Here is a 12,600-nt window from a genome sequence, read left to right as displayed (position 1 = left end):
AATTTAGCAAGGCCCAAAGCAACTCAGCAAGACTCTGTCTCAAAGTAAAAAATAAAAAAGGGCTGAGATGTGGCTCAGTGGTAAAGTGCTACTGAGAACTACATTCCCAGTACAAAAGAGAGAGAGAGAAAGAGAAAAGAAGAAGAAGAAGAAGAAGAAGAAGAAGAAGAAGAAGAAGAAGAAGAAGAAGAAGAAGAAGAAGAAGAAGAAGAAGAAGAAGAAGAAGAGGTAGAGGAGGAAGAGGAGGAGGAGGAGGAGGAGGAGGAGGAGGAGGAAGCTATATTGTTAATAACCTGTTGAACCTGCTGTTCATTTGTTCATTCATTCATTCATCCAACACTTTGTGGGCACTGGTTTCAAGCCAGGCCCTGTCCGAGTGCTGAGGACTCTAAGCTTGAGTGAAAGGGCCCTTATCTTCGGAGAGCTCCCTGTCCAGTGGGAAGACAGTATAAATAATCACAACACGCTGCTGTGACAGGATGTGCAAGATGCTGCAGAAGCATCAGGGTGGTAGGTGAGCTCTGCCTGCGGGTCACAAAGATTTCTGAGTTGAGGCTGGAAGGGTGAGAGGTAATTTATTGGTTGAAGAGAGGGAACAACCTTCTGAATAGGAGCAATTGCTTGTGCGAGGCATAGATCTGGGGGAGCAGGCCATATTCTTGGTCTGAAGCAGGGTGTGTGGCAGGTGGAGGTAGTGGGGAGGGGGCAAGGGGGTGTGTTTTGGAAGCATAGTGTTCTAGATCTGCATTAGACTCTCTGAAGGCATTGCATGCCAGGCCTTGGAGGTTAGACCTCAGTGTGCAGGGTCTGTCAACAGGAGAATGATCCGATCAGATTTCTCATCATCTCTCTTCGCCTCTTAGCTGGACACCTCCTTGTTCCTGCTCATCAAACCCATTCTGACTACTACTGTCAGGCTATTTTACCCAAACACTGCTTTGTCACTGCCCTGCCACAAATGAATGCTGGCTTCCTACTTTCCAATGCATGAGTAAATCCCATTCCTGTCTGGATTTTAAGAGCCTCCAATCCCTAGTTTATTCCCCCATTGCTCTATAACTTGAATCCTTCACTCTGGTCAGATCTATCTCCTTGCCTGTCATGTCCATTCTGATCTCAGGAGCAGGATCTGCATTTGGGAACTTTCCCTCGGGCAGCAGCAAGGGAATTGATTGGAAGAAGGGATACACAAGACAGGAACACATTGCAATCAGCTAAGAGGAGATGAGGCCCCCTTTGGGAGCCTCAGGGAGAGGGCAGAGATATTTAGGAAGCAAGGAGACAAAAGTGTGACTATTGGGCAGGGTCACTATTTCTAACTTCAAGATGGGTAGATGGGGAATGAATCTCTCTGAGGACCCAGCACTTTGGGGTTTCTCTTTGCTCCAGGTAAACACCCATCGAGAGAATGCCTTCAACTTCCTCGGCCAGAGCTTGGAGTATGCCAAGAACTCAAGGGCCTCCCTCCGGAAATCTTCAGTCATGTTCATAGGTAACCTGCTCTAGCACAACCAGTCCTGCTTCCAGGGGTCTGCCTGCTCTCCAGTCTGCTTCCTTCAAGGCTGCCAGCCCATCCAGTACCTGGGCAGACGCCTCCCCTTATGTGCAAGGCTTGGCCAGCCATCAGCTGTGATGCATGTTACAGTGGTCTTCCCTCCTCAAAGATTGTGGCTAAGAAGTGGGCCTCAGGCTGAGTCAGCCTTAAGCCTTTGTACAGGTCACAACCCTGGCAACTGTACACAGCAGACTGCTATTTCCCTTTGGAGTACAGCATGGGTCTGAGCTAAGCAGCAGTCTAGGCAAATCCCCGATTGACTGCAGCAGTCGGGACTAACTGGGTAGAGAGTCAAGTAGAATCTCCCTTCCTGTGTGATTCCAACTGGGTCATTTATTCCCATGGAGCCTCAGTTTCCCCATCTGTAAAATAAGGATCAACTCCTACTTCATAGACTGGATGAGAATATTTTTAAAAAGGTGAGGCCTGGCTCATCAAGGTGTTCAATGTCAGTTGTTTTCATTCTTCTCTTTCCCATAATCACAATCCCTGCCCTTCTGTGAAGAAATCAAATAGGTTACCCTTGTTCCAAATCCTTCCAAACAACCCTTCTGATGGCATGTTGGGGTATTTCCCCCTGTTCCTCTACCTTGCCTCCAAATAACCATGCTCCCTTCACTGAGGACCAGGAGACCTTGCTACAGACAGGCTTCAAGGTGATGACCTTTGTAAAGTGAAGGTTCTTTTATTGCCTTTCCTCAATTAATTTGTTGTTTCTCATCCATCCATTCATTCACCCACCCAGCCAGGCAGCCAGTCCTGCATCCACCCATCCAGCTAACCATCCATCCACCCATCCACCCATCCACCCACCCATTCACCCATCCATCCAGTCAGCCAGCCAACCAGCCACCCACCCACATATCCACCCATCCAACTAGCGAGCCATCTACTCATCTATTCGTCCACCCGCCCATGCATCCATCCTTCTGTTGTTTTTTTTTTTTTTTTGGTAAGTATTGGTTGACACCTACTATGCACCAGGCATGATGCTTAGGCTAGAGAAAGGAAAAGCCCCTTGGAAGGTGCTGCTGATGGGGACAAGGAGCTGGGGGGATGGTCTGTTAACATGATCATACTGGGACGGAGGAACAATGCCTAGGACTGAGGGCATGCCTGAGAATGTAAGGTGCTGCTCAGAAGCAGCTTCTTACATGGAACGCCATCTATTTCCTGGTTTCTGATTAAAGTCTTGCTCCAGATCACCCACTTCTAAAAATGTTAGTGTTTAACACGCTGTGCCAGACCTGTGCTGGGGAAACAAAGCTGAGCAGAGGCTGGCTCTGCTCACAGACAGCTCCTGACACATTGCAGTGCTTTTTTACCTCTTCTGAGTCATAAATCTTCTGTGAGACTTGAAAGTTATGATCACTACTCTAGAAAAGGGCACAATATGCACACACTTTTGCATGTAATTTTAGGATTCTCAAAGACTTCCCTTTCCACTCTCACTCCCCAAGTATACCTAAATTCAAGAAACTGCTGTCTGGTGGAAGATAAAGTTTCACAAATCACAAGTAAAATGCAACATAGTATAGACAGAGACAACTCTGGAAACATAGACAGGATCAGGAAGGATTTCTTGCTACACGGAACATAAAAGGAAAAGTAAGCTGTGAGGAAAGGACCTGCTGAGAAGTGAGAGGTTCAGGGACCTGCAGGTGCTGTGGGAGCCAGGCACACAGGCTGGTCGCAGCAAGAGATTTGCCCGTGGGGCCACTGGGAGCAGTTCCCAGCTACTGAGCTGATCCAGCACAGCTGAGTCTCAGTCCTTCTGGGGACTCTGCTAGCAGCCTGCCTGGCATGTGTGCAGGGTGCAGAGCATCCTGCATGTTACTGTTGCTCACACTTCCCTGAGGAGTGGACAGCAGGGGCAGCTCCTCCCATGTCACAGCTGAGGAAATTGAGGCCCAGCTGAGTAAGGGCCCAGCCTGGGGTGGCACTGTCAATCTGCTGCAGCCCAGATCCTGCCCCTATTCTGGTGCTATCCCTGCCTGCTGGACCTTTCCCAGCCTCTCTTAAGGAATCTGCTCCCAATCAAAATGATGTTCTCCTTTCATACCCTCAGTTGTAGGCTGCAGGAAGACAAGGAAAGCTTCCCTGAGGGCCTGGTGTGGGGATGAGGTGGGTGGTGTCATAATCAGATGGACACCCTCACCTTTTGGATTATGCTCAAGGGTCCCTGGTCCCCTGCATGGAGAGTATAATGACGGAAGATTGGCTGAATGAAGTGAAAGGTGGTAAGTAGTGCCTGGGTGGGTGATGTGTCTGGGGCAGTGATTCAGCAAACAGGATCAGAGTGGGCAATAGGAATGGAGGCCATGTCCTAAGGCAAGGGTCTTCAGCTCACTTCAGCTCTGCTCGTTGTTAGCTGGGGCAAGCACAGTGTTAGATACCTTGGGGCCGTTAAGAGGCAGAACACACAGCCCCACTCTGGGGAGCTTACATCTTATTAAAGAAATGAGTTTCAAAAAGGATAACAGAAACCACATCATGCAGAGCGAATAGTCTAGACCCTTAAGGGGACTCATGTTCATTTTGTAACAGTGAAGACAATGGGAACATGGAGGCGGGCTGGGGCCATCCGGAGGGCTTCCTAGAGGAGGCTGGTTTTGATTCAGGCATTGAAAGATGTGAACAATCAAGGGCTGGGAGGAAAGTGAGATGAGGGGATGCCGAGAGAGGGCACCCAAGCCAAGGAATGGAGGAAGGATGAGGTGTGAGACCTGCTGAGGGATCTTAACACGTGGCCTTCCTCCTCCCATGACTCAGCTCTGGAAAACCTGAGACATGATCCAGAAGCATCAGTGTGCATCTGTGCGGCCCAGGCCCAGGACCACATCCTGGCCAGCTGCTGGCGGAACTCCTGGCCGCTGCCACGTGGGGACTCATGGATGTGTGACCCAGCCACCACTCACCGCTGGAGCCCCAGCTGTGAGAATCTGCCCACTTCCCACCAACGGCGCTCCTGGATCATGCAGGCACTGAACTCCTGGAAGATGTCCTTGAAGCAGTGATGTCCCAGAGTCCCCATCTGTGCTCAAGGTGGCCAAGTGCAACTGTGCTCACTATAAATGCCAGGTGGCTTACCTCTCCATCATGAGTGTTTCCCCATGGGAGACGCCCCAGGCTCCAAGCAGCCATCACTCTGTGTGATGAATCTGTGAGGATTTGTCATGGCCTTTGCTTGTTGACTCATTTGACATTTACTGATAAATGTAGGCTGTTTTGTCCACTTTGTATAACTGGGGAAGCTGAGGCTCAGAGGGGCGAAGGGGCTTGCCCAAGGCTGCACTGTAAGCCTGCTGGACGTCTTCCCTTCATTATAAGAGCAAAAGGAGGTGATGATTTGGATGCCCTTTGGGGGAAGAAAAGGAGGGGAAGAGACACCCCCAACTCTATGATATCTGTATATCTCAGAACACTGATCTCTGAGATCCACCCTTGGGTTTTTGGCCTGGTGATTTTCCACCACAGATTCAAGCAGTATTTGTTGACATCTTAACCCGGGCCAGGACTGCTCTGGATGCCAGTGATACAGACATGAATGAGACCCATCCCCAGGTCCTGAGCCCAGGTCCAGAGTATAATGCAGCAGTTCTCAATTAGGGGTACTTCTGATCCTCTGGGAATATTTCACAACATCCAGAAACATTTCTGGCTAATGACTTGAGGGTGGGGATGCTGTTAACATCTGATGGACAGAGACTAAGGGATGCTACTAAGCAAAGAATTCCACAATGCACAGGACAGTCCCCACAGTCATTCAGTTCAAATTGTTTAAAATGCCGAGGCAGACAAATTTTGGTCTAACAGATGAATCAGATACATATAAAGACACACCAAAAGTACAACAGGGTGTTTGGGAGACTTTGGAGTCCAGAGGAGGTATGTAGGCCAGGTGGGGATGGAGGGGTCAGGCAAGGTTTCCCAAGAAGTGAACCCCCGGGGGTGGGTTAAAGATGACTACACAGTGGGCATGTATGGAGGGGAGCAGGGTATGCAGGACCAAGAACCAACTGCAGGTTTGTAGTGGGATGAAGCCTAGAGGGCAGGGAGAGGACATAGGGGAGGCTGTGTCAAGGAGGAGGACTTCATCCACAGAAAGGCATTGTGGGATGCTAAGCAGGGAGAGAGATGGGTGGATGTCAGCTTTAGAAAGCTCCCTCATACGGATACAGGTGGGGCATACATTGGTACAGCTATTTGGGATTGGAACCTGTCCCTATTTGGTCATAGTTTATGCCTACACATGACCCAGCAATTCCACTTGTGATGGATGACTGAGCCAATGGTGACAACATGTTTAGAGGTGAACCAGGGCAGGGTGGGGAATAAAGCAGGGGATAAAGGTCAGTCTGGACACAGTGAATTGAAGACCTTGTCAACATGATAGTGAAGCCATCCATGAGGGTGCTGGCTGATTCTGTGGGCAGAATATGACACCCCAAAATTCATATGTTGAAATTCTGAACCCCAATATGATGCTATTAAGAAGTGAGGGTCGGGGCTGGGGTTGTGGCTCAGCAGTAGAGCACTGGCCTAGCACATGTGAGGCACTGTGTTTGATCCTTGGCACCACATTCAAATAAAATAAAGATATAGTGTCCACCTACAACTAAAAAAAAATTTAAAAAGAGGGTCTTTAAGAGATGATTCAGGATTAATGAATGGGCTTAGTGCTCTTATAAGAGATACCAGAGAGCTAGCTCCCTCATCACTTCTGCCATGTGAGGACATGGTAAAAAAGATGGCGCATGTGAAGCAGAAGCTGTCCCCTACCAGATACAAATCTGTTGGTGTCTTCATCTCGGACCCTCTAGCCTCCAAAACTGCGAGGAATAAACATTTTGTTGTTTATAAGTCACAAAATTTATGATATTTTGTTATAGCAGCCTGAACATACTAAGGCAGCTGCATGAGGTGGAGCTCAGCAGAGGGTCTGAGATGAAAATAAACATTTGTGCACAGTGAGATGGGGGAGGGACAGCATGGGAGCGACAGAAGCCTGAGGAGCACATCATCTAAGCTCCTGCTGTGGATGAGGAACCAAAGAAGTTGACCACACAATTGTCCTCCAGTAAATGGTAGGCCAAGATCATTGGGATACTGGACCAGAGGGTGGGAATGTGTGGGGGGAGTCCATTTGCACAACCCTTTAACAGCCAAGAATGTTCATAACCATTGCCTCTGTGAGACAGTAGCCCTGGGGATTGAGGGAGGGCAGGTCAGCTTTCTTGCCCACATTCCACAGATGAAGACACAGCCTGACACTTCTTAAGGAGGGATGGGCCTTGTGAAGGTCATACGAGGGGACCAGTGGAAGTACTGATCTCCAAGCCACAGCCAAACTCTCTCTTTTCAGAAGAACTGCTGTTTCATTGGTCAGAACCCAGGTCTGCTGTATTCTGTGTCTGGTCTCTGAGCATAGCAGAGATTTGGTCAGTTATTGGCCAAGTAGTCAATAACTACTTGGAAGGTTCAAGAACACTGGGCAGGTCACTTCCTCTCTCTGAGTCTCCCCTGCTATTACTTGAAAAACGGGTTTGTACAGATTCTATAGAGATCAAGTGAAAAAAAAAATGGAAGCCACTGTGGACTGAACACTGATTGTCCCCACCCAAACTCGTGTTGTGGCTTGATCTTCATCGAGTGGTGCTGGGAGGTGGGGCCTGGAAGCAGAGCCTCATGAATGGATTGCTGCCTTTTTTGCATGAGTTCTTGCTCTCACAGGACTAGCTAGTCACTGTAAGAGAGGGTTGTCATAAAGCAAGCCCATTCTGGTAGTCTCTGTTTTGCACATGCCTTTCTTTGCACATGCTTCCTGCAATGAGTTGAAGCTGCAGGAAGGCCTTGCCAGAAGCTGAGAAGATGCTAGTATCATGCTCTTGGATTTCCCAGCCTCTAGACTCATAAGCCAAAATAAATCTCATTTTAAAATAAATTACCCATTCTCAGGTATTCTGTTACAGTAATAGAAAATGGACTAAAACAGAAGCAAAGGCACTTTATAGGCTCTGTATTTAAGAAGGGAAAAGATAATGAAGAGCGAAATTAGGAAGGAAACCAGGATTAGGGAGTGAGCATGGAGAAGTATAAAAAAGGAGGCTTGGGTCTGGAGGAAAGGGAACACTTGGACCAGGTGTTTTGACAGAGTTAAAAGATAAAGACAGTCCAGACCCTGGGAGGGTGCTGATCCTCCCTCATCCCCATATTGGCTAAGTCTGCCAGCTCCACTGCTGGCTCCCCAGCAGCTTCCTTATCAGTCTCATAATTCAGCCTCCCTCCACCAGTCCTTTACCTGGCAGCTCAGGCTTTCCAAAGATAAATTGGCTTATGGCTTTCCTTCTCTTTGGGTCTTTTCAGTGGCTCATTCTTCTCTGCAGGATAAAGGCTAATAGGGCAGTCAGGCCCTCTGGCCTCTGTCCACCTTAGTGGCCTCACCTCTTATATCTTGCAGTACCACAACAGGCTGTTAGATACCTCTATGCCTCTCTCTGCACATGGGCAAATACTGTCTGAATTTCCCAGCTCCCTCCAGACTTCTATCCATGTGCAGAGATCTTCCTCATCTGCTCTCAGCTCTGTGTCACCTATGTTTGTCCTTCCTAGACCCCGATCTTCTGTGTCTCCATTATGCACACTTGTAACCTAGTGCCAGTTTAAATTGGTCTATTACCTGTCTGCTTTTTATTCTAGACCAAGGCCATGACAGCCCATACAGTCCTGCAGCCATCTGCGGGGTGACCAGGTGGTTTCTGAATGCCACTTCAGGAAGCCACAGTAGCTGGATAAGCAGGCTCACCTCATCTGAACTGCACACCCTGTTCCCAGGCCAGCTGTATGGGTGAGGAGGTAGTTAGGCTCAGAAATAGACACATTTACTGGGTGCAGTGGCTCACACCTGTAATCAATCCCAGGGGCTTGGGAGGCTGAGGCAGGAGAACTGCAAATTCAAAGCCAGCCTCAGCAATAGCGAGGTGCTCAGCAACTCAGTGAAACCCTGTTTCTAAATAAAAATACAAAATAGGGCTGGGGATGTGGCTCAGTGGTTAAGTGCCCCTGAGTTCAATCCCCAGTACCACTTCCCCTCCAAAAAAAAAAAAAAAAGGGAACTAGACATATCTGAGCAGTTACTCCTTTCCTTAAATGTCCTATGCCACCCTAAGGAAAGACAAGTCCTCACAATCACATCCTCTTTGTACCTCCCACTTCGTCATTCCCTGGCCCCATCTCATTCTGCTTCAGATACTCTGGCCTCCTGTTGGGGTGTGGGGAGGGCTCCTGAGTGTTCCACAGGCAGGGGTGCCCACCTGCTCCTTCCTGGGCATCATGCTGTCCATTCCCTCTGTGGGAACAAACATCTCCTGGTCTTTCCCAGGCCTCCTCTTTGCTTGAATGTCTGTCCACCCTACTTGGCACTTTTCTCCAACAGCTCTTGCTACCACCTGACAAACTCTCACATCTCATCCCTTCTCCATGTCTCCACTCTGGTGCCTACGGGGCAGGTTTCATCTGCTCTGTCCATCACTCTGAACCCAGGGCCTAGAAGTTATAGCAAACAGAAGGAGCCTAGTAACTTCTTGCTAACAAGTGAATGAAGTAATAGTGGGGACTCAGTGGGGCCTGAGCTTACCCACCACCGCTAAAGGACTGGAGGAGGTTCGGGCTGGAGAGATCTCGCTCCTTAGAGAGGGGTGGAGCTTGGGCGTGCAGGCGGGCGGAACCCGAGGCGCGAGGGTCAGGGCCACCCGGAGGATTGAGCAAAGGGCACCCGCACCGCCGGAAGAAGCCGCGCGCTGGTCTGCCCCAGGATCGGAGCAAGAGATCCTGGAACTGCTATGGAGCGCTCTCAGCCTGACGCTGCTGACGACAACGCCATGGACTCGTTCCTGGACAAGTTCCAGAGCCAGCCTTACCGCGGAGGCTTCCACGAGGACCAGTGGGAGGAGGTGGGCGGGCCCGGGGACTGGGCACGTGTACTGGGCGTCCTCTGGACTCCTGGGGCTCCGCGGTGTCTCCCGCATGCCCAGGTCCCTGTAGCTGCCAGCGGGTGGATGGTTTCTAGTTGAGTATTAGCGATCGGCCTTGAGGTTTGAGAGTCTTCTTAAACTGTCAGTACTTTCAGGAGTACCGGGTTTGCAGTCAGGCCTGTGACGCCGTCACCTACCGGCTCTGACACTGGTTAGTTTACTAAGTTCTCTGAGCCGGTTTCCTCTTTTGGAAAATTGCCCTACCTGTGGCACCAACTTAGGGTTGTGGCAAAGATAAAATGAAGCGTCAGGAACATAAGAGCGCTCAATTAATGGTAATTACTACTGCCCTTGTAGAATCCTGTAGAATGTGAGAACTGAAGGAATAGATATCGTTATCCTGCATTCTCATTTTACAAAAAAGATTCAGCCAATCACGATAATTTGCAGATTGTGATGAATAAGGAAATCTTGATGATGAGTCGTGGATTGGCTTTACTCAATAGAAAAAGTTTATTCATGCTGTTCATTGTGATTTTAAAATTTAGGAATTTGACAAGATCCCCTTATTTATGAAGAAAGCACCATCAGAAATTGATCCCAAAGAGAATCCTGACTTGGCTTGCCTCCAGTCAATTATTTTTGATGAGGATCGATCTCCAGAAGGTATCTTATGAGACTAGCATTTGTTTTGTATTGAGATAATGTGTGAGTCAGAAAGGTTCTGATTGATAAGAAGTAGTTTGCATGAGCTAATTTGTCACTGTTCACACATATTTCTTTGGGTACCTACAGATTGCCAGGTTTTGGAGACATGGGGGTAAATAAGACACAGTTCCCGCCCTCAAAGGTCAGGCTCCAGTGAGAAGCTAAATTGAATTAGGACAAACTTGTGTTAAGTGCCAATGTGTATACTATAGCTGTAGTGAGTGCTATTAGAACACTGAAGGAGCAGGAGTGGCCTCTCAGTGGATTGGAAAATTTGAGCTGAATCTTAACAATTTTGTAGGGTTTGACTAGGGCAAGGAAGGGGATTTGCATCCCAGAGAATAAAATAGTATAAATAAAAGCAGAGGGGCTGGGGATATAGCTCTATTGGTAGAGTGCTTGCCTTGCATACCCAAGGCCCTGGGTTCAATCCTCAGCACCACAAATAAATAAATAAATAAAGTGTAACCCCTCCCATATCCTTGGTAATTAAAAAAAAAATCCTGTTTTCAAAAGCTAGGATAAGTAAACTTTTTTTCCCCTTTATACTTCTTTTTCTTTTTTGCTAAGTATTTAGTAATGTACCTTGTAAAATATTTGGAATTGATTGAAGCATTAAGTTTTCATGACATTGTTTCTCCATATTGACACTCCTGGTTTTTTTTTTTTTTTTTTTTGTGGTACTTGGGATTGAACCCAGAGATGCTTTACCCACTGAACTCCATCCCCAGTCCTTTTTTTATTTTGAGTTAGGGCTTGCTAAGTTGCTGATGGCTCTACAAAGTTGTTGAGGCAGAGGCCTTGAACTTGGGATCATCCTGCCTCAACTCAGACTCAACCTGAGTCTCTAGGATTACAGGCATGCCACCCCATGCCCCACACACTGCCCAGTTAATACCCATTTTTATCACAGCATTACTTTTGAGTTTTCTTTCCCTATTGATTTCTTTTTCCTGTTGGTTTCTTCTCTTTGACTTATCATTTATTAAATTAATACATGATTTAAAATCTTCTTAATGGGTCTTTAAAGTGAGAAATAGTGACTATTTTTCTTCTTTTTTGCAGAACAAGCCAAAACCTATAAAGATGAAGGCAATGACTACTTTAAAGAAAAAGACTATAAGAAAGCTGTGATTTCGTACACGGAAGGATTAAAGAAAAAATGTGCAGATCCTGATTTAAATGCTGTCCTTTATACTAACCGGGCAGCAGCACAGTACCATCTGGGTAATTTATTTCATTATTAAATGCTTTCTAAAGAAATTACTTATGATAAAAGCCTTTAGATGGCTAGAGGAGGTTTTGAGAATGTCAGAGAAAGAAGGGCTGTTCATCCCAGAAACCGAGACTAAGGATCATTTATTCCAATTGAGTTTTGATCTTCTTTGTAGACATGGTGAGAAGGAAACATTTTATAATTTTTACTATCTGAAACAAAAATAAAAGTGACTTAGTTACTTTATAAGTAACTGATGTATGAATCAGTATGATCTGTGATCTTTAAGCCCCAATGCTTCTGTACTTTAAAAAGTGTTTTTTGTTTTTTTTTTCCCTCTGGCCTTTTATCCTCTTCTCAAGAATGCTGAAGGATTAAAACAGCAGAGCTCTTTAGGTGAGAAAAGCTGTAATCTAAGGGGAAATTTCTCAGTATTGTATGGAACTCTTGAAGTAAAAAATATTTCTTGGATGAGGAAGTTTAGAAAATGCTGCTTCTCTGCTGGAGATTTTCAGTATGCATTAACATTTAATACTGAATAGCCTACAACAAAAAACTTATCCTGGGTTTCTCAAGTTTGTTGTCCGCTTTTCAGATAAAACATTATGCAGGGCTGTTCTGCTAATATGATTTTAGGAAGTGCTGATTATTTAAGTAGTAGTATTGCTGGGGACTAGTTTGGGTCATATTAGGCCCTTGTTTATGATCACAGAGTTTAAAGAGGACCTGGGGGTAACCTCAGGCATTTCTGAGGGTCCAGTAGAAAACAAGTGCTGTAGTCTTGCTGGAATAGTTTTTTCTAACTCATCACCATTTGAACAGTTTATCTCTAAGGTAGGTCTCCCTCAGTCTGTTTCATTAGAAAATTTGAAAAAGTTAAAGTGGTACCAAATTTGAAAGATTATTTAAGCTAGCAAACCCCTTCAGTTTACATAATTTCGAGAGGGTCCTTTTCATTAGTACCTGAACCTAAACTGGAAACTTGTCTTTAATTTTAGGAAGAATATTTTTTCTTTATTTCTGTCTCAAAATAAAAAATAAAAAGGGTTGGAGATGTAGCTCAGTTGTTAAATGCCCCTGGGTTCAATACCTGGTACCAAAAAAAAAAAAAAAAAAAAAAAAAAGGGACAAGTAGGCATTAATCAAGT

At 46.5% G+C, this 12,600-nt stretch overlaps 2 protein-coding genes across 4 annotated transcripts in view; both read left to right on the top strand.

Moving 5' to 3' along the window:
* Mroh7 (maestro heat like repeat family member 7) overlaps positions 1-4,572 on the top strand; it is a 40,555-nt gene extending 35,983 nt beyond the window's left edge. The window contains exons 21-23 of the mRNA XM_076862397.2: positions 1,390-1,492; positions 3,733-3,795; positions 4,328-4,572. Coding sequence (XP_076718512.2) covers positions 1,390-1,492; positions 3,733-3,795; positions 4,328-4,572 — 411 coding nt within the window. The remainder of the gene's footprint in view (positions 1-1,389; positions 1,493-3,732; positions 3,796-4,327) is intronic.
* A 4,776-nt stretch (positions 4,573-9,348) lies between these two features.
* Ttc4 (tetratricopeptide repeat domain 4) overlaps positions 9,349-12,600 on the top strand; it is a 38,347-nt gene continuing 35,095 nt past the window's right edge. For all 3 annotated transcript variants that reach the window (XR_013091801.1, XM_076860306.1, XM_076860307.1), the window contains exons 1-3: positions 9,349-9,507; positions 10,077-10,194; positions 11,302-11,463. Coding sequence is in view for 2 of the 3 variants with exons in the window: in XM_076860306.1 (XP_076716421.1) it covers positions 9,397-9,507; positions 10,077-10,194; positions 11,302-11,463 (391 nt within the window). In the remaining variant the exon portion in view is untranslated. The remainder of the gene's footprint in view (positions 9,508-10,076; positions 10,195-11,301; positions 11,464-12,600) is intronic.

The sequence above is a fragment of the Callospermophilus lateralis genome, chromosome 7, assembly GCF_048772815.1.
Source record: "Callospermophilus lateralis isolate mCalLat2 chromosome 7, mCalLat2.hap1, whole genome shotgun sequence".
NCBI classification, from domain to species: domain Eukaryota; kingdom Metazoa; phylum Chordata; class Mammalia; order Rodentia; family Sciuridae; genus Callospermophilus; species Callospermophilus lateralis.
Note: the sequence above shows the minus strand (reverse complement) of the source record. Positions and strands in the feature narration are given on the sequence as shown.